General features: G+C 40.6%; 1 protein-coding gene across 4 annotated transcripts in view; it reads right to left on the bottom strand.

The window, feature by feature from the left end:
- cacnb4a (calcium channel, voltage-dependent, beta 4a subunit) overlaps positions 1 to 21,155 on the bottom strand; it is a 39,986-nt gene that overhangs the window by 4,879 nt on the left and 13,952 nt on the right. For 2 of the 4 annotated variants that reach the window (XM_085135986.1, XM_085135988.1), the window contains 11 exons: positions 11,022 to 11,141; positions 10,223 to 10,345; positions 8,327 to 8,454; positions 7,528 to 7,604; positions 6,519 to 6,538; positions 5,473 to 5,553; positions 1,551 to 1,609; positions 1,353 to 1,462; positions 1,080 to 1,231; positions 621 to 716; positions 288 to 464 (listed from right to left, as the gene is read on the bottom strand). In XM_085135986.1, coding sequence (XP_084992112.1) covers positions 288 to 464; positions 621 to 716; positions 1,080 to 1,231; positions 1,353 to 1,462; positions 1,551 to 1,609; positions 5,473 to 5,553; positions 6,519 to 6,538; positions 7,528 to 7,604; positions 8,327 to 8,454; positions 10,223 to 10,345; positions 11,022 to 11,141 — 1,143 coding nt within the window. Of the gene's footprint in view, positions 1 to 287; positions 465 to 620; positions 717 to 1,079; positions 1,232 to 1,352; positions 1,463 to 1,550; positions 1,610 to 5,472; positions 5,554 to 6,518; positions 6,539 to 7,527; positions 7,608 to 8,326; positions 8,455 to 10,222; positions 10,346 to 11,021; positions 11,142 to 21,155 lie in introns of all 4 variants that reach the window. The other 2 variants (XM_085135985.1, XM_085135987.1) reach the window with 1 other exon arrangement.

Genomic DNA, 21,155 nt, shown 5'->3' with positions numbered 1-21,155 from the left:
CTTTAAAGACAGCAGGAGGGCCTTTGTTTCTCGAAAGATTTTAGTGTGGCTTTCATCTTGTTGCTAGAACATTTTACTGCTAATACCAAGCACCTCAGCTATGGCTTTAGGGCATAGTGCATTATCAAAAGCTGAGTATTCACACACTGAAATGATCCAAATTTCCTTCTATCCGGCAGGTTGGTAAATCGAAGTCATACATGACTGAAATCTGGGATTTTGTAAAACAACAATGAGAAGAAAAGAAACCCGGGACAGTTTTTTGTTCTTTAACTTCAGAAATTCACCTGAATGGCAGCAGGATACGGGGAGAGAGCAGTGGAGCCCAGATTGCGTCCCAGGAGGGGGTTGAGCGGCATGGAAAGCGAAGTGTGCGTCGCACGCCAGTACGCCTCCAGGTACTCAGCCAGGTGTTCACAAGCATCTTCAAGCTGGTTCTCATCCAAAATAATATCAAACATCTCCTAAGGTTGGAAAAGAAGAGAGGAAGGTGTAACTGCTGCTGCATTTTGGATTTCTTTTCACCATCTTTCACCACTTGTGATCACATCATGAAACCTAACTTAACTTAGAAGCTGTTGCTTCCCTTAATTAAAAAAAAGGGGGTGATGATTACTCACAGAAGGACACTGTGCTAGTTTCTCTGCTGCAACAAGCTGCACATTCAAATGTTTGCTTTGAGACTTCCCTCTTGATTTGATCAGCCTCTGCAAGACCTGTGGGTGACACAAAAGCAGTCTAAAAATTAAGAAACTAGAAGACGAGTCGTAACAGGCCCATGGACTCTGTTACATGTAGGTTTGTGACAAGAGATTCTTTTCTAGAAAATCCAGCCGACACAAGCAATGGCCTGTCACTGCTCCAAACTCACATTACAGTCAAGTCTATGACTTTCTCTCACTGCCTGAAGGGTTTCTTGGTATTTCACAACTTACACTGACACTTGGCATGTTGTCAAGCACAACACAGTAAAGATTTTTGTCATTGTTTCTAAATAATATCAGTTTAAAACAAACAAACATAATATATAGTATCCTGTTAGGCTAATGTAATTAAGTAATTTAAGCTTTTAATCTCACCTTAGGCGAGGACACCTTAACATGGACGATAATGGGTGCTAATGAAGTCTTGATGAGCTGCGCTGGGTGGTTAATGGTGTCAGCATCCAAAACCACCAGCTGTAAAGACCTGGCCAGCTCAAAGATCCTCTCTATTTCACTCTGGACCTCAGCTACAAAAAGTAAAGAATGTACGGCAGAGCAAATATGAATAAGAAACAACACGCGACATCTTTACGCTCCACGTCACCTATAAGACATGCGCATCATTGAGTGAGTTTCCTGTAGCTTTACCGAGGCTGGAGCGGGTGTTGGATCTCTCAATGATGGCCCTCTTACTGGGGTTGTTTAGTACTGACCTCTTGGCCAACGATATGTCAGCTGTTACCCTCGTGATGGATATCCTGGAACAAAAACCGTACGCGTCACACAGAGCACGGCCAGCACCTCGATGCAGTATATGACAGAGTCTGCTTCGCTTTCACTGCTCACCTCCCATCGAACCTGTGCTTCAGGAAGTCAAACAGCGCTTTCTGCATCATGTCGGTGACCTGCAGCAATGGGGAGCGGAGAAGGCGGCACAAACAACATGGACATGGGGAAAAGAGGAAGAAGAGAAGAATAGATTAAAACACGAGTGAATTAAAGGCAGGGGGAATAGGGAAGGCTGTCAAACTTGTTACTGTCACGGTCCCTGAGTCTTGCACCTCCCTGAGCCTGGTTCTCCGGGAGGTTTCTTCCTGTTAAAAGGGAGTTTTTCCTTCCTTTCCCACAGACACCAAGCGCTTGCAGATAGGGGGCGTTGTCTGATTGTTGGAGTTTTCTCTGTATTATTGTAAGGTTTTGCCTTACAATATAAAGCACCTTTGTGTTCGCCTGTCTTGCCTTCTTGTCCTCCTCTGTGCCAAGTAAATTCTATTACCCTGTTCTGTTGTGTCCCACTTCCTGTTTTATTTTGGTAATGGTTGTCCTCTGCATCTTGTAGTGAGTGTTACTTCCCCTGTCTCATATGCTATTGGCTGTATCCCAATTCAGGGTCTGCAGCCTTAAAGTACGCAGCCTCAACGATCCTCAAGGCCCGCGTACTTAAAGACCGCTAAGACCAGAAGTGCGAGGCTTGTGAAATGGGACGGTCTAGCCTCTGTTGCGCTGCCAGGGTTGCCTAGCAACCATGATACTAACAGCTGGAAACGTTTCATACAGCTTTGTTTGACAGAAATGAAGGAGAAAATCTTTTGTTCATTTGTTTGTTTGTTTCTACATGAGCTTTGATCATTCTCTGTAAGATTAAGCTCAGCTATTGAACGGCGTATATTTTAAAGTAACGGCTTTAAAACCAAGTTAGTACAAACGTCACTAATGCCACATAACTTTGGCCAACAGTAATGTTTTAATGTTCTTCGTTATTAAACATTTGCACATAAATAAGTGACATAATATTCAGTACTTACTTAAAGTTTACTCTTCGGCCGCCCCTCATCCGCCGTTTTTTTCCGGCAAAATTATCCACACCCACCGCCGCGCTATGCATTCTGGGATATGTTGGGCCACGAAGTCTACACCGCCACGTCCTTAAAATTCAGGGAAATGAAGGACGCATTTGAGGGCCGCATTTTGAGCAGCCTTCGAATTGGGACAGCCTTCGTCGCGTCGCTGTGACGTAATCGGCCTTAAAATGCGGCCTTTAAGGCTGCAGACCCTGAATTGGGATACAGCCATTGTCTTCAGCTGTGTTTAGCGCTGCACCTGTTTCCTGTTCATGCACCACTTCTTGTCTATATATCATGTCAGTCTCCTCTTGTCCTATTTTACATTGTTTGCATAGTTGTGTGTTCTCTAGCATTGTTGCCCTTGTCCTATGACTACCCTGCGCTGCTATTTAAAGCACTTTGAGTGATGAAGCAGAGTAGAAAAATGCTATATAAGAATCAGGCTATTTACCATTTGCTAACCAGTTGTTAATCTCTGAACGTCAGCATTAAAAGGCTCGCTTTAAGTTTAACTTCAGCATCCACTTGTCTGCCTTTGGGTCTGCAAAATTATCCACTACCCACACAGCACACCCAATGGCAGTACCAAGCAAGCAAAAGGTGGCTATAGAGGCTCATAACATGAGCAATTTTATGCAGCTATGGAGCAGAGCAGGCAGTAAAAGAAGCTAGCCCCCCCCATTATTCATTCTGATGGTCAGTCTCTGGCTGAGCCACATTTTTACATTACACACTTGACCAAGCTATAGTCTACCCTGTGAAAAGCTTTTTTTCCCCATCCTGGCTGATGAACGTGGGTCACATTAAATAAAGCGATCAAAAGCTTCAGTGAGCGATGTCGCAAAGACGAGTGCACAGGTGATAAATTTGGGTGTAGCTTTGAATATATAGCCTTGGCTGGTGAACATGATTGCAGCTCTGAGGCCTTGAACTGAAACAGAAGTTTAAGTTCACAAAGTTACCCTCAAAGACACACACTTGTACTTCCCAAGGTCTTTGACTCAGAAAAGAAATACATGGATTCGTGAATAAAATCAGGCAAAGGCGACTATTCGATTCGGTTGTCGCTCTAAATTGGTCAAAGTACACTGACACTCACATTGGGTTGACAGGGGCTTCGTGGCCATTGGGCTGTAACACAAAGCAGTTGTAAGGAATAAATAGTCCTATTAAAATGTCAAAATACAGAAATGCTCGACTCACATTTGAGGTTATTGTTTAAATTTACTTAAAGGGACAGTTGAGAAAAAGGAAACATTTTCCGTAGTGCTCTTTATCCATCTATATTACCACTTTTGAAGATATTCATTGTAGAAAAATCAACTCTCCCCTAAAGACTATGAAGTCTACATATACCATGACGAGAGGTCACACTTGTGTAACTGTGTAAGCTGTTCCATAGTTTTGGAGCTGAGGTGTGGAATCCACAGTCCCCCTTTAGATGGGTGCCAAGAAAATCCTTATCTGTGGACCTTAAAAACTGGTTTGGAGAATAGGGGTGAAGTAGATCAACAACACAGAGCCTCACCTCACAAGTGAAAGAAAACAAGATTTTAAGCTGAAATCTAAAGCTGTGAGGAGGCCACTGCAGATCATTTAATAATGGGGTGATGTGAGAAGATTTATGAGAGTGAGTTAAAAGCCTTGCAGTAGCATTTCGGGGAGATGTGAGGTCATTAATAGACGCTTTAGACAGACATGAAAACAGTGCATTACAATAATGCAAGTTGCCTGTATTTTATGTCACAGTAGTAGATAGTAGACAAGAAAGTTGGCTGTGAGCGAGGGGCAATGACACATCAAACCCAGACCCCCTTACTCAACCAAGTGAGTTTTACTTTTTTAAAGGAATTTTCAAAGTGCATCTTTTTGTGCAACAGTACAACTGCACAGAGCTTCATGCAACCTTGAAAAATTGCACGTCACACCTATTAATTACCACGTGATTACATGTTAACTCTGTGGCTCTGGCAAAATAAATAAATAAATGATATTATTGCTCACACATATAAAAAACCTGTAGGGTACTGCATGAACAGATAAACTAAAGGTTTGGGACATGAAAAGTATCTCGAGGCATGATTACACATTATTTTATGTTTCTAATTTCAAGCGATGCAGTTTAACCAGAAGGTTGTTACCACGGCAACACCAGGATGGGAGACAAGGACTGTGATTCCATGACAACTGACTTCAGCACTCCCACCTTCCACAGCGTCCTTGGCCTCCTTTATGCTTTGCACTGTCGTTCCAACCGATTATCGACGAGCAGTTTGGATTTGGATGCCGTTACCCCGGGAACGCTCATCGCAGAATGAATTAACTGGGATTGAAATTCAGTAACTTACAACATGATGTAATATTCATGTAAGGCATGAGTCTGCATGGCCCATATGGACGCACGTTAAGGCAACTCGCCCTGCTGAGTTCTTTATCCAATAGATTTAAATTCCCGTTCCTGTCCAATAAAGATTGTAGACACGGTCTGAGGTAATACTTGGTTGCCTTCTTTGTTCATTCTGACCAATGAAGACACACTGCTGTCGAAATGTCAGCCTGATTGCACAATTAAAAGCTGTGAATTCATCAGCATGCTCCAGCCCCTTCTGTCCTTTCAAAGTTTGCTCACACTGGGAAGCACCCAATACAGTATTCTGCTGTAAAACGAATGTCACGTCACAGTCTTAGATTAAGGATGTCCTCACTAAGTAACAGTGAATTTGAATGAAGAGCACTATCAGACTTGTTATTTCCAAAGTGTTACTTATTTTTAATAGGATCCCATAAGGATACTGAAGAATCTGCGTCTAGAACAAAGGACTTCTGAGTGGTCTCTTTCTCCAGGACTGGTGAATTCATCCTTCATGATAAAAACGACTCATTTATTCGTTCATCTTTTGTGGAGGAGCAGCAGTCTTTCTTACCTCATAACCTTTCAGGGAGGGTCCCACCAGGACAACTGGCCTCATGGAGGGAACCACGTCATACGGCGGAACATGCTCAGCCTGGAGGTCCAGAAACACAGAGATAAAGTCAAGCTCTAATATTTTTAACATTTGTTTCCTAAAGTCTGAAAGCAACCCAGAACTTTCCCAGTGTGTCTGAGTGTAAGTGGAGACATGCTTTAACCAGTGCCAGCACCAATCCAGAGAAAGATGTTGAAATCAAAGATTTTAAACGACTTCTGCCTCGTCAAAACTGTGAATTAAAGATTAAATAGTAGTAAACACTGATGATGCAAAACCTGCTCTGAAGTTCACAACCTTAACTGGATGGTTGGGAATTTTTCCTTCCCACTGTTGGGTTTTTCTCTGTATGTATTAATGTAGAGTCTACCTTACAATATAAAGCGCCTTAAGGTGACTGTTGTTGTGATTTGGTGCTGTAAAAAAAAAGAAAGAAAAAGAAACTGATCATATTATAATTAATACGATTAAATGACTAAGAATGCGGTGAATCAATTTAATGGTCGTATTAATTGTTTATGTAAACAAGGGAAGATCAAGACAAAACACAAAAGAAAAAACAGACAGAACAGTGTCTGTAACAAGGAGGCGTCCTCTTCATTTGAGATGCAGTCAAGCAATTTCTTCCACTTTTGTAAGAAAGTCTTGGATCTTTGTGAAAGTCATTTTCTTTTATTGACCAAGCCTCTTTCTTATAATTGGATTTCTAGTGTCCCCAAATTATTTTGCATGTCCAAAATATGCAGGAGTGGTTGGTGTGTATTTGATCGCACTGTCTCCAGCATGGCCGATGTGACTGGCATTATTTGCTTATGGCATCAGGTTCCAAGACACTTTAATGTTAAATAAAAAGTTTTCCAAAATTACAGAATAATCTCCACCGTCCATATATGTACGCAATGTATAAATCTGGTCATTTGTTTTAAAGGGACACAAAGCCTTTTTCTAATAACTGACAGTTTACCTTTAATTACATAAATAAGCAAATAAGCTGTCACACTCACCACTTTCTGTTTCTGCTTTCCTGAAAAAGAAGAGAAATGTGTAGTAAGTGCACACATTCCTATCAGCTATGTTTGTTTGTTTATTTGTTTATTTATAAGGAACCCCATTAGCTTCCACAACAGTGGTTGCTAGTCTTCCTGGGGCCCAAACCATCGAATACCACCAAATAAAATGTTACACAATGAGTTGGATGCAAAATGTCCACATAATTTGGCTCTTACATCCACAATAAGGTTTTACAATTCTCCTAAGGCTTTTAGGTGATTTTTAAAATTATGAATAGAAGCCAATTCTCTAATTGCATAAGGCAACTTATTCCACTGAAAAGATGCTCTAAATATAACAGAGTTTTTCAAAAAGTTACTTTTAACTCGAGGAGTTACTAAATTGTGGTTAGTTGAGAATCGTGTAGCATGATTATGTATTTCATCTGGATATTGCAACTGAGCATAAAAAAAGTGTGGTGTGTTTACCAGTATTGCTTTCTTCTCCTAGGTCCCTGTGTCCACATACAAATCAAATTACTTAAAAAAAAACAAAAAAAACGGTAATAAAACTGCTTGGCAACAGAGGATCCACATATGTGGACATCACATTTTGGGTTATTTAGACTAAAATACTCAATTTTGCTCTACAAGGGCCTGATATCCACTTAGAGGGACATTATACTGCTTCTGGTCCATCAAACTTTTAAACAAATATCCTCATATGTGGCTCCTATTTTTCTTAAAAACAAAAATAAATAAAAAATCCCAAAAAAAATCTGGTAATTCTTTGTTTTTTCATTCTTCGGGCCCCAATGTGCCCAAATATCAAAGAGAAATTAAAAATGCATGTCATGAAAGAGTTCGGGTCTTAGGAGGTTAAAGCCTTATTTTACTACAAAAGGTTAAAAAAAGATGCTCCTACTGATACACAGATATAACTACAAAGCAGAAAACAAGACCATCCCTTGCGAATCTAACAGTAGCATTTGCTATTATAAATAACCGGATCTGTGCAACCAACCTGCAGAGTTTGGGTTCGGTTTGAACGTTCCTGACACCATCTCTCCCAGACTGGAGGAGGAATTCCCACTGGATTTACTGCTGGATGGATAACACCGGATAGAAAGAGCAGTGTTACTGTAAAAGCTAATGGGATGATTTCATCTGTCACCACCACCGCCCACGAATAAACTCACTATCTCCTACAGTCATAAACTGCATATTATACTATGTTCTTGGATTTAAATAACATCAAAGAACCGGTGAATCAGTGATGTGTCTGTAAAGTAAGGCAGACGTCTACTGAAAGATATAAATACATACAAGAAAAAAGCGATTGCATTAATCATGGCGTGCAGTTCTTTCACTGTAAATATAAATGACCTAAATATGTCATCATTTTTCTTTCTGTACTATTGTGATAACATGGCTTTGTGATAGAAATCTAAAGTACCTCACAGTGACAAGTGCTTTTTTTTGTATTTTATGGTAACTGCGAAAGGATAATAGTACTCAGCACCATTAATCGTCTCGGTGACTACGACCCAGCATCCCATCTGGTGGAAAATTCTGTGGTGGCTCTGATCCAGGTATACCTCCGAGAGCCTGGACCACACAGCAAAACTTGGATTTCATCCACCTGACATGCTGCTTATCTGCCAGCCTCTACTCATCCCTAAAGTAGCTCGCTCTCAGTACAATCCCAAACCCTTCAAACTCTCTTTATCCCCTTTGATCCATGTCTCTTCTCTGCAATATCTGTTGCTGCTGCTGACGCCTTCGCGCTCCCGCACTCATCCAGCCCTCCTCCTCCTGCTCACCCAGGGAAGCGTCCTCTCTTCTGTTCCTGTTGAAGGCGGATGTTCTCCAGCTTCAGCGGGCTGGGAATGAACCCAATGTCACAGCCTTCTTTCACCAGGCGTCCAATCCACCAGTCGTTGTTGTATTTCTGAAAAACAGAACGAAAAAAGTGTCAGCGACAAAATCCCAGAATTTATTTAAATTAGTCCTTAAGAGTAATCCATTGTAATTAAGTGAATTTCCTCTGTATCGGTATGCAATACAGCGAACCAGCTTCCACATTACAAATATCTCTGTCCAAAAAGATACTTTTATCACTGTTCATACTGTAATTACAAATAACAGTGTTCAGTAGACTAACACAAATATTTCAGAACGCCGTGTACTAATAATACAAAGTACAGACAGGATCCTTTTTTTATTGGCTGGCTGGATTTCAGTCAGGGCAAACAAACAAAGAACGGTCAAACTGACCTTAAAACAGACTGCTATTTCTGCTTTTACTATGATGAGACACATTAGTGAGCCCTGCACCACACCAACTGTACAAAACCAGAACATCAACTCATCCGGCTCATGATCCAACTTAAGTCACAGGTTGCTGTTTTGTGTGTCCAGACAGAAAGTTGTATTGATTTGCTTTAACTAGTTGTTGTGAGAAGCCTCACAAACAATCATATCAGGACATATTAATGGAGTTTAACTCAAATCTGAGGAGTGGCAATTTTTGTGGAAATGGAAAAGCGCAGGTAAAGTAAAGGCTACGTCCACATGTACACGGGTATTTTTGAAAACGGAGATTTTCCGTTTTCGTTTTAAAAAATAATCCCGTCCCGTAAAGGCAGAAATGAAGGAAAACGCTGCTAGGAACATGCCAAAGCAGCAGGTGGCGCTATATTCCTAACCATGTAGAAATGTTGGCCAATCAGAAGTCTAGAAGCCTCGGTGGGAAAAAGTAAACAAAGCTGGGGCATAGAAGCAGAACCGAGTCGTATGTGTGGAGGGACAGTAACTGTGTGCGTATATGTAAGCATTTAAACACTGCAGAGAGAACAATTAACAGTAACAGTATTGTAGAAATTCATTTCACCGAAACAATAACGTGGCGCACAGTGTGACGTCAAAAAAGGCGCACACCTTTGACGCTGCGTTTTCTCCGTTTTTCTTGTCCACGCGTAAATGCAAAAACAAAGTTTTAAAAAATCTCCGTTTTCAGTGACTGAAAACGCCGTTTACGTGTGGACGAAAGGTGCAAACGCATAGAAAAATCTGCGTTTTCAAAAATACCCGGGTACGTGTGGACGTAGCCAAAGATGATAGAGTGTATTTACTCCAAGGCCTAGTTCAGACTACCAACTTAGATATGTTTTTTGCCCCCACATACAATAGAATCACAGCAAACTACGCTCCTGCTCCTGGATTCAAACTCTTAACAGCTTAACAGGAAGCAATGTATGAAACTGGGAAGAACAACAGTCTGTGCACACACAGCAGAAAAAAAAAAAAACTTGTTTGCTAGCACTTTGGGGGAAACCTATGTGATGGAAAGCTGCATCTTAATCGTGGCTATATAGCTACAGATGCTCAGGTTGTTACCATGACAACCCATACAGATACATTAATGAAATCTGGACGCACATTCAGTCTGTTAACTTAAAAGCTACATTTTGAGCATAGCTCTTTTTATGAATATCAGATTAACTTATGACTCTTTTCTTGGCTCTTGCAATGAAAAAAAAAACAGAGGTCACAAGCTGCATGATGGAAAAATTTGTTACACAGAGAGTAGCAAAATAGCTAACATGAAACTCTTTGTTTAGTTGAAAAAACACTTTCCCCTGTGGTTAAAAACTAAACTGTGCAGGCTGAATTGAATCCCCCCCCCCCTACAGTGCCACACCGCAACTGAATTGCACCTCTTTGATGTGGAGGAAGTCCTTGGCATCAAAAGATACAGCCGTGCCAGCCACGGGAACATCCTCATCCAGCGCACCACAGTAACTGACATTGGTCTTCACTGCAAACGCAACTGCTTTAGTCTGCAAGACAGAAAGGAGGGACGCGTTTTTGTAGCAATAACCATGTATATTAGCAGTGAATAATTTGGTTCAGACAATCTATCATAGAATGTGACATTTTGTACAGCACCAGCGTGCCCATCGTGCTCCAGCATCACACATGCAGAACGAATGGCCTGCAGTGAGGGGTGGGCACTGCTGAAGAGAAGCTATTTTAGACCTCCTGACAACAGTGGCTGGAAGACAGCATCAGTAGTGATCACACCACATCTACAGCAGGTCGCAGGGAAGCCTCATACCAAGTTAAAAAAACCACAGTATTATTATTATTATTATTATTATTATTATCATCATCTGCTCCTGCGCAGTGAATGAAGTGATCAAATTGGGTGATTTTAATGCTTAACTGTTTAATTTCACCATTATTTCCTAAAGTGATGCAGCAATAAGTGTCACTGGTGTTTTCCTAATGTTAAAGGCTACATTTCACTGAAGTACTTAATTGCATTGTTGTGTTTGTTTCATGTAACTTATTTACGGTGTGAATGTTGGCACACGGTGTCACTTTTACAATGTTGAAAACTGTAAAAGTTCAGAAACAGTATGGCAACCTTTACACAGTCATTAACACAGATTAGCAGGGCAACCAGTGACGCAAAAGCTCCGTTACCCATAAACAGCTCCTAGTGGAACTGACCTTTGCTCTCTCAAGCTGAACAGTGGCCTGCTGCTCCCTCTCCTGCCGGCCGCCCTCCTTCTCCTCCTCCAGGGACACATCTGAATCAGATGGTCGGCTTGTGTAGGAATCAGCTGAGCCCTGAAGAAAAAGAGAACACAAAACGTGGAAACAAGCCATTAGCACAATAGATGCAGGTACTAAGGATAAATAACCACAGGGTGACATAACTTTCTTTATGCCCTCCAGATTAAATGTGACATCTTTGTTGTGCAATTTCATGTGTCCTGCACAGACAGATGCAGGGCTTGGCAAAAGCCTATTTCTTAAAAATATAGAGACAAAGAGATTTTTATGGAAACCCAGGTGTGTGTGTGTGTGTGTGTGTGGGGGGGGGGGGGGTCATATGTGATTAGTTGAATTACTTTCCATGCAAGATCAAAGGCTGACCCATTCTAAGATGACGGTTGAAAAGATTCAGAAGCTATTTTTTATTTCAAAGGATGAAATCGAAACCGACCACGGCAGACCAAACACAAATGTCAAAAATCTTTTATTCCCTTGAAAAAAGGCTCATTTGAAAAAAGGCTCGTTACTATCACAGTAACATAATTTCAAGATTAAGTGACAAAAAAAAATAATGGAAATTTGAATAATATGATGTTCATCTCTTATTTTCTTAGGGGTAACGCACTATTTAAGTCATAAGTATTGTTTTAAAGGAATAGTATAAACAAATGCCTCCACCCACCATCCTCGGATTTGGAGGAGAAAACTAAAACAACCTTAAGTCATGCTTTTTGTTAAAAGCAATATAACATTCAATTTATGAAATATAATACATCACTTATTTTGCTTTATATGGTTCATAGGCTTCTCCCCCCCTTTCCCCCCCCCTTCCCCCCCCTTTTATCAGGCCAACGGTAGGTCCAATTCAGGTGCATAATCCTAGCTATAGTGGCCACTTTAGCATCATACAAGGCTGGCTGCCATAAATCTGTGTTGAGTATAGGCTGTCACTTAACTGTCTACCTCAGCTGTCAATATAGCAGGTGTTCATGTCTATTTACTCTGAAACTTTTCACTCTTTGTGAAAAGAGTCTGATGAGTCAGTGAAGCTCACTTCTGTCAGATGAGAGTTAGCAACTGAGGATATCCTGAAATTTTCTGTTGGTAAGTGCAGGCTTTGCTGCTGTTAGCCTCTGTTAGCGGCTGTTAGCCTTCATTAGCCGCTGTTAGCCTCTGTTAGCGGCTGTTAGCCCTCATTAGCCGCTGTTAGCCGCTGTTAGCTGCTGTTAGCTGCTGTTAGCCCTCATTAGCTGCTGTTAGCCACTGTTAGCCGCTGTTAGCTGGCGTTAGTAAAAGTTTCACATGATGTGAGAATGTAATCAAACTGTCTATCACAGGGAAAGTGTGAGTTTATACATTGTCTGTATAAAGTTTACTTTAAGACAGACATGAGGACAGTACTAGGTCTTTTATCTTAATTCTGACAAGTAAATTCAAGTTAAACCATTTCTTGAAACTAATTTATTTTATTTTTTTTCTGTAACTTTTCTAATTTTATTAATGTCCACATTTTTGCTCCATACTGTGTTTTTCCTATACAGACACCAGGAAAAGTAGAAATTGTGCATGGTAAATATAAGGTTTGGGGGATTAATTGATAGAGACAGTTGAGAGAGGCGCCAAGTACAGGAAGAGATAGCAAGGTCAGTTGGTTAGCTCAACCCAGGGATTCCCTCCTTGGGGCATCAGTACCAATGTGGTGTTTTTGTGTCGCCCCTTTTACTATATTTGGGTTTGTGGAGAGTTTCAGGCTAATTCTTGTCTGGCATTATTCTTAAGTATGTGTGCCTTATATAAATATAAAGCCTGCTTCAGGCTGAAGATCAGTTTGATCACATGTCATAACTGTCACTCTGCAGCAGAGTCAGTGTTGGGCATTTTAACTGCTGGGCTAGAGGAGCAGTAAAAACACCCACCCACTTATTCAAGGCAGATAAAATGATTGTGAACTACAACAAGAGCAAGATTCTGACCAACTAGCTGAAAAAAAAATGTGTCAACATAATTTGAAACAAACGTGAATGCTCAGCTGGGAAGCACATTTTCCCACAGCAGAGAATTATTACAACATCATTGCACTCAACAGGCTCCAGGCATCAAATACAGTGAGCTGCCCATCCTGCAGTGAGGGAAGCACACTGCGGGATATTTTGCACAGCTGATATTTTGTCCTCCTTATGGTATTAAGAAGGATTAAGAAGGAATAATTACTGAAGCAATTTGCAAACTTGATTTGGTGGGAGAGAACATTTCACTTGTGTGAAGCAAGTTCTGTGGGAGGAAAAAAGTGCTTTTGAGTTCGTAGACACAGCAAATAAATTGCCAGCTGGCTTGGTGAAACAGATCGCATCTGTGTTGCTGTTACAGTAGCAATAAAGGCAAAGAATGGTGTTTTGCACCAAAGAGTTTATGGATAAGTTTTTTAAATGGAAACTGGGGCTGATGTTCTTGTAACAGCCATGCACTAAACAATAAATCTTTTTGGATGCCACACCTCACCAGTATCCTGACTAGAGTCATTGCAAGGTTCCACCAAGAGCCTGTCGCTACTACTGCTAATCAACACCAGCAAAGCTCTAGTAATACAAAGGATGGTTTGGACACCCCACCAATAAAAGGCATCCTATCCATTGTGACTTACATCTGTGATTCACTGGGAATGTGTGGTTTTCCAGCAAAAGAATCGTCTAAGATCTATGCAGGCCATAGCATAGCTAGCATGATTTAATTCTTGATAAGCAGTGGTCCAATTCGATGCACAGTTGATTTGAAGTTGCCCAGTCTCCAGTTTGTTCCTGTTACCTGTCTGCTTACTTGTTGGCTACCCTGCAAGCCCCTGTGCCACACTTCTGGGAATAAACCATTTAAAACTATTCCTGCATTCCTGGATATTTAAGATGACTATATCAGCTTAATGCTTTGGCTCATGAGAGTGAAACAAAAAGAACACACTTCTTGCACATGAGTTGGGATAATGGACCTGGAGTACAAACCCATCAGTCATAACAAGTGCTTTCAGCCACAGTGTACAAGGCCTCTATTTTCAAACAGAGCTGACTTATAGTTTGCTTACACTGTCAACTCACAGCAGTAATGCAAATCTTGGCTCTGAGGACGTCACCTTTGGCTGACCGGTACTGTTACTGTTTGTAATGCCATGTGGGAGAACTGGCAACAGTTCAATTTGCTACAACTGCACCATGGCAGAACAGAGTGCTTGAACACTGTGAAATCTTTTAATTATATGGGTAATATGGTTTTTGAATACACTGAATTTTATGCAGTTGAAAAATGCATTGGTGAAAAAGTGTTTATTTTGAGTTAAAAACAGACTAGTTAACAATTACAGGGACAAATAGAGGAGATACTAAACATTAAAAATACCAATTTGTGACCAAAAACAGAACTCACACACTCCAGAGATATGGAGGTTATTAGGTTACATGGTAAATGGTAAATGGCCTGTATTTGTATAGCGCTTTTACTAGTCCCCCCTAGGGACCCCAAAGCGCTTTACACACCCAGTCATCCACCCATTCACACACACATTCACACACTGGTGGAGGCAGCTACAGTTGTAGCCACAGCTGCCCTGGGGCAGACTGACATTACATGGTCATTATTGATTATCTGTAGGTGTGAATGTTTCTCTAACTCTGGGACAGACTGGTGACCAGTCCAGTTCATACCCCACCTTTCACCTTATGGCAGCCGGTTAAGCCCTCCTTCCCTGAACTCTATAAGCGGAAGCAAATGGACAGATGGATGCTCCTGTTGATGCGCCAGGAACCAGCACTTTCCAGGGTTTTCAACTTGGACCAGTGAGCAACCAGTCAGCTTTGCATACAACCCAGTCTACGCATGTGTAACATGCACACATGCACAGCCACTAACACGGCGTTAGTGTAGATGCTCTTCACTGTGAGAGACAATGTAGAAGGGGTCTGTAACAGCAAACCTAATCACACACCCAAATCATAACCTACCCAACTGAACATGGACATTTTAAGTTAAAAAGGCAAAGTAGCCAAGGCTAAAGCTAGCAGCCTCTGTATGAGCAAAGAATCAAAGCAGATGAGAGGAAAATTATGGATACAAGTAAAACAGAGAAAAAGTCAATGTCCTGTTATGTGATGATTCAATGAAATGACTATATGTTACAATCCCTGATAGTGCATTCCTTCAAATGGAGAAAGTCTTAAGGCATGGCTACTATGAGGAAAGGCAGCGGGACACATCGTTGTGTGCCTCAAGTTCACAGGGTGTTTCGGTCTTTTATCACAAGCTATTCTGCCATTTTTTAGTTTCTTTTTACCTTCCTTGGTTAGGTTTAGGGATTAGAAATCTGATCTAGATTATAAGATTCAAATTTGGGACACTTCATCAGTAGTGGATGTAGATCCCATGAGATTATAAACATTACTAGAAATTGTTTATTTATAGAGGAAATTGTTACTTTAGCAACAAAACTATTAGAACCAAACCTCTCAACCATTTTGAATGCTGATATAATCCATGCAGTTTTAAAGTCTTGCGATAATTGGAATCAACTTAAATTTCGATAATGCTTTACAGTAACTGCCTAATTAAGCAATCAGAGGCATTTTCAAGATACTACTGCTACTGAGAAATGCTTCAAGGACTATTTTATATAAACAGCCACAGCATTTTAAAATCCTGTGTCGTCACTGATCCCTGTGGATAATTTAGTGATGTTCTAAACCAAAAAAGTCCAATAAATGGCTAAAGCAACATACTGTAACTTCGCCTTAGCAGACTTGACCAGCACTTGAGATCACAGCTTATATGTTGTTAAACTGAGATGAAAACATTTACTGAGCAAAATATCAGTCAGTTACCCTCCTTTGGTCTTTGAAAAGCTTCCAAAAACAATCCAAACCCATACAGTAATCAAAATTACTGTAGGTGCAGATGAATAATTACATAAGCATGGACACTAGCAGGAAAGGTCTAACTCAGTGCACTGTATTAGACTGCATAGAGTCTCTGGGGTTCAAATGCTAATTTCTGCTAATCAGTGCTTTCCATTCAGAGTAGAGGCAATGTACTATGTTCTGTGGCCTGCAGGCTGCTGTGCACACCCTTCTCTCCAGGGTCATGAGCCAGTTATTCCCCTTGTCACCAGCATTAAATAAAGGAAACGGCTGAATGATGAGAGGGAACATAGCTGCTAAAATAGTTGCCACCAGCAATGTCAATATGCTTTATGATTCACTGGCCTCACAGTTCATGTCACCCACCTGCCTGCAGGCGTTAATAAATCTCTTTATTTGCAAATCTGGCTGCTTGTATCTGTCACTTAGACTAAAGTTACAGGAACAAAGCACTACAGACATTCAGTTAACGCTTACTGTGAAAATGTTATGCAATATCTGAAAAGACGACTATGCTACCAAACCACGTGGTGTGATGTAATGTATAATGGAGGAGTAATGACGTAATGCATGAATGCATTCATTCATTTTAATGACTTCTTTTCTTTCATATCGCTGTTCATCAATCAAAGCAGCTCATTTCCCACCATGTGACACATGAAACAACAAGTGGCCTGATTAACATCAAAACAAATGAAGAAATATATGACAGCAAAACAAAAGCCTTAAAAAGTGTCCATCATCCATCCATCCATCCTCCCTCTTCCACCATATCCCAGCTACCATAGGGCGAGAGGCTAACACAGAAAGACAGACGACCATTCACACTCACATTCACCCCTATGAGCAATTTAAAATCACCATTTAAGCCCACTAACAGCATGTTTTTTGACGGTGGGAGGATGCCGGAGTACCCAGAGAGAACCCACGCAAAAACAGGGACAACATGCAAACTCCACACAGAAAGGCCCCGCCCAGATGGAGTTAAATATCTTCTTTTTAAACAGTTAAACAGTATTGTGCCCCGGAGCTGTCATGCCATCCATCCACTCAAAACAGAACAAAACTCAGAATATCATGTTCTTGTGTGTGCCAGAAATAAACTCCCAGAGAACAAACTAACACTCCGATTCTGTCTGTCAGCTTCATTCAGACACCGTGATATTTAATAACTGGGGAAACTGTGAAAGCAGATGTCAGGAGATGATGAATGATTGAAAAAAAAAAAAAAAGGCCGATAATTAATACAATAAAACACAATACCTCATGTCTTTAACACTTATTTAAGTTGAACACTTAATACACGCTAATATTCATGTGAATGTGCTCAGTTACACCAGTTTAAATACAGACATGCCTTGTTGCTTCATACCAGTATGTCTCCAGCTCATCAAATCAGGCGGATTCTGCATTCAGTTCTGCCGAGTAGCCAGCTGGTGGATGTTCAGAGTCCTGCAGTTTCGGCTAAATGGGCTGAAAAACTGGACTTTAGCATAAATGTTTACCTAGCAGATGACAGGACAGTCTGTTCCCCCATGGATGCTGCCAGACGCTCTATTTAAAACAACCTATCCATGCAGGACAAGGACTGAAGAAGGAGGGTGCAGCTATGCCATATTATAAAAAGAGCATCATTTGTCTCATTTTAAAATGTCATATGTGGTGAAGAAAGACTTTTTAAGTAAATGCCAGAAAATAGTTTGTTTTGGGAATATCTTACTATCGTTGAAATATTACAACTAAATGCCAAACGCACACCGATATTCCAGTTTCATCTTAAAATATGTGAAAGCTGTGATTCTTCACATATATATGACAACGATGGTGCAAAGCTGCAGGCAGCATGAGACATGCTTATAAACCCTTGACATCTGACTAAGGCGTGATGTACTGCTTCGAGGCCGTCGTCATCAAGATCATCTGGTGTGACAAACAGAACTCTCGCTGTATGTGTATGTATGATATAACATATGTGTTATGTAATATAACATATGTAATTATGTTTTATATTAATGTAATTAACATACGTTAATGTAATTATTAACATGCTAATAATTACACGTTAATAATTACATTGCACAGCATCTTGGTCAACTGAGGTTGTTTCAAATATGCTATATAAATAAACTTGGACTTGGAATTGTCATGGTTTGCTAATGGGAGTGACTGACAATGGGGCGATCGTGGCTCAAGAGTTGGGAGTTCGCCTTGTAATCGGAAGGTTGCCAGTTCGAGCCCCGGCTTGGACAGTCGTTGTGTCCTTGGGCAAGACACTTCACCCGTTGCCTACTGGTGGTGGTCAGAGGGCCCTGTGGCGCCAGTGTCCGGCAGCCTCGCCTCTGTCAGTGCGCCCCAGGGTGGCTGTGGCTACAGTGTAGCTTGCCATCACCAATGTGTGAATGGGTGGATGAATGTATGGATGACTGGATGTGTAAAGCGCTTTGGGGTCCTTAGGGACTAGTATTGCATTTATATAGCGCTTTACTAGTCCCTAAGGACCCCAAAGCGCTATATAAATACTAGAGATGGCACGATACCACTTTTTTATGTCCGATACCGATATCATAAATTTGGATATCTGCCGATACCGATATGAATCCGATATAGTGTGTTTTTTAATCAGTAAAACTGTTTTTTTAATATCTTGCTGCTTTTTGTATAAGTTCATACTCAAGTTTAAATAAACAACAACACTAAAGCTATTCTGTTATACCTGTATGTAAAAAAAACACACTCCACCCAAAATATTTCATAGATCAGCAACACTGATCAATCTAATAAAGTTAAACCTGCCCCATCCTCCCTATTCTGGTATTTTAAAGAGTACTTAGCAGAAATATTAAGCAACATAACTAATAGGGTTGCAAACTCCCAGCAAAAGAAAATAGGGAGCCACCCTCTTCCTCATGATGCTTAATCAATGTAATCAACTTTAATTTGATGCAGGGTGAAAAAAATTCACAGAAATAAATTATTTTTCAAGAATAATTAAATAGATTCAACATCTTTCTTCAACAGAATTACAGACTGCACAGATGGTACCTTCCCAAAGGAAAAAGTACTACTACTAAAAAGTACCAGGGTATATTAGACTTAACAGTTACTATATACAGTAATGGACTTCTATACATTTTACATCAGATTAAAACTTTGGGTGTAAGATTCAGATAATTATTAAATAATTAAAAGCTAGATATTTTAAATGAGAATAAGAAAGAAAAGTATGTCTTTGTGCCCCCTTTTGCCTGTTCATGCCCTATCGGCCCCCCTGGCTAAACTTTGCTAGATCCGCCCCTGCACAGTTACCAGCCGTCAGCTGCATAGAAAAAGATCCTGGTGTAGAAAGTAATATTAAATAAATTCTAACAACAGCTTATCAAGCTTAATAGTGCTGCTGGTTTTCTCTTTCTGGTGAGAAGTGGGCCAAAAACAAAGAAGAGAGACGGACTCGCGACAGTAAAGCCGATCAGCTGATCATTAAGCAGTTTCACGATTGAAGTAGCAGCAGGAGAGAGAGAGAGAGAGAGGCAGTTGCTCTATATATCGGTTGTTAAGCTTAACGCGGGAATGCTTTACAGACATTCAGAGATGAACTTACACACTTGCTTTACTTCTCTCTGAGATAACTTCCTCGGAGATGAAATGTTTGCTAGCAGGCTACAAATACACACAGCCGCTCTATCACGTGACCACACTGCTCCGGCTCGCCATGTCGCCAAGTTTTGTGAGGTGCTTTTTTGATATTTAATGGATCGGATTACATTTTTTATTTCTCTCCGATATCCGATCCAGTAATTTAGGTCAGTATCGGACCGATACCGATACATAATATCGGATCGGTCCATCTCTAATAAATACAGGCCATTTGCCATTCAGTGTTATGGAATTATCTTTCTTTCTAATTCTTTCTAATATTTCTAATGTTAGCATCACCAACCAACTTACCATGCATGTCTTTGCCCTGTTGGAGGGAGTCAGAGTACAAGGAGAGAACCCATGTGGCACATGGAGAACATGCAAACTTGACACAGAAAGGCTGAGCGATGGATTCACTACCGTGCCACCCTCTTTATGCTCACTTACCCCAGGAGGCAAGGAGGCTCACCCAACTGTTGTCAGGGATCGACTCGGGGGACAGTGGCAGATGGGGAGTTTGACTGGGCCAGTACACCTGAGAAACTTTGATGCAGGTTTGCTATGGTGAGCTCATGGAGGACACAAATCTCGCATGGAGCAGTAGACAAAATCTTGTTTGGATACTGATTTCTTCATATTTGTTTCTCTTATATTTCCATCCTGTCTGTCTTTTGTGAAGCAGTTTGAAATGCATTCGATAATTTTTTTTAAAGTGCCTTAATTTTTTTAGTTGAATGTCTTTTTCCCCCATTTGCAACCTTTCAAAGATAGATTACGAAAAGATGTGTTCCTATCCTGAATATGGCCTTGTTGGGAGCTTGAAGCATGGGTTTGGTGACTATCACTCCCACTGGACATCAAACATTAAATGAAAATAAAAGGCAAAATGTGTAACAGGGCATTTGTACTAGAATAAGTCTTTGAAGTCAACCTGCCAGGCTGGACAGTGTGGATTAATGTCTTTGTCCAGGGCTTGCAGGCGTCTCTGCTAATGATCCATTCAGAGCCATGGGAGTCTTTGGTTGGTACAAATAACTGTTATTTACTGCCTCATTACAAATGAAATCTATAGCTGGAAGAGTGGAGAAAAAGAAATAAAACCACCACACAGCTGCCCACTGCAGAGTATCACCTGATGTATGTTTTTTTTCTTTTAAAATAGCAAACTACATCTTTTTGTAACAGAGAATAATGGAGGCTGGCTTTGTTTATAACATGAACCTATTGTTTTAAACAGTAGCTTTACTTTTACATTATATTATAATGTAAAATAACATTAGAAAATCTAGAAAAAGTTTATTTTTCATACCTTTGTGCACGTTTATTGGAAGCAATCATCTCAAAAGTAAGAATAAAAATCCAGTTGTTACTAGTATTAGTGTTTTAAAATCAGGCCATATTACCTCGGATCCCTACATTTGCCACTTTACAAACCTGAACTTATAAGCATGACAAAGACGTCAGTCAACACAAGGCATGTCTAAAATTACAGTCATGCACATTACACAAGCAAAGACTCCTACCCCCCGCCTTTCGTTTCTGCACAAACGCACAA

The sequence above is a fragment of the Neolamprologus multifasciatus genome, chromosome 16 (assembly GCF_963576455.1).
Source record: "Neolamprologus multifasciatus chromosome 16, fNeoMul1.2, whole genome shotgun sequence".
Lineage (NCBI taxonomy): Eukaryota > Metazoa > Chordata > Actinopteri > Cichliformes > Cichlidae > Neolamprologus > Neolamprologus multifasciatus.
Note: the sequence above shows the minus strand (reverse complement) of the source record. Positions and strands in the feature narration are given on the sequence as shown.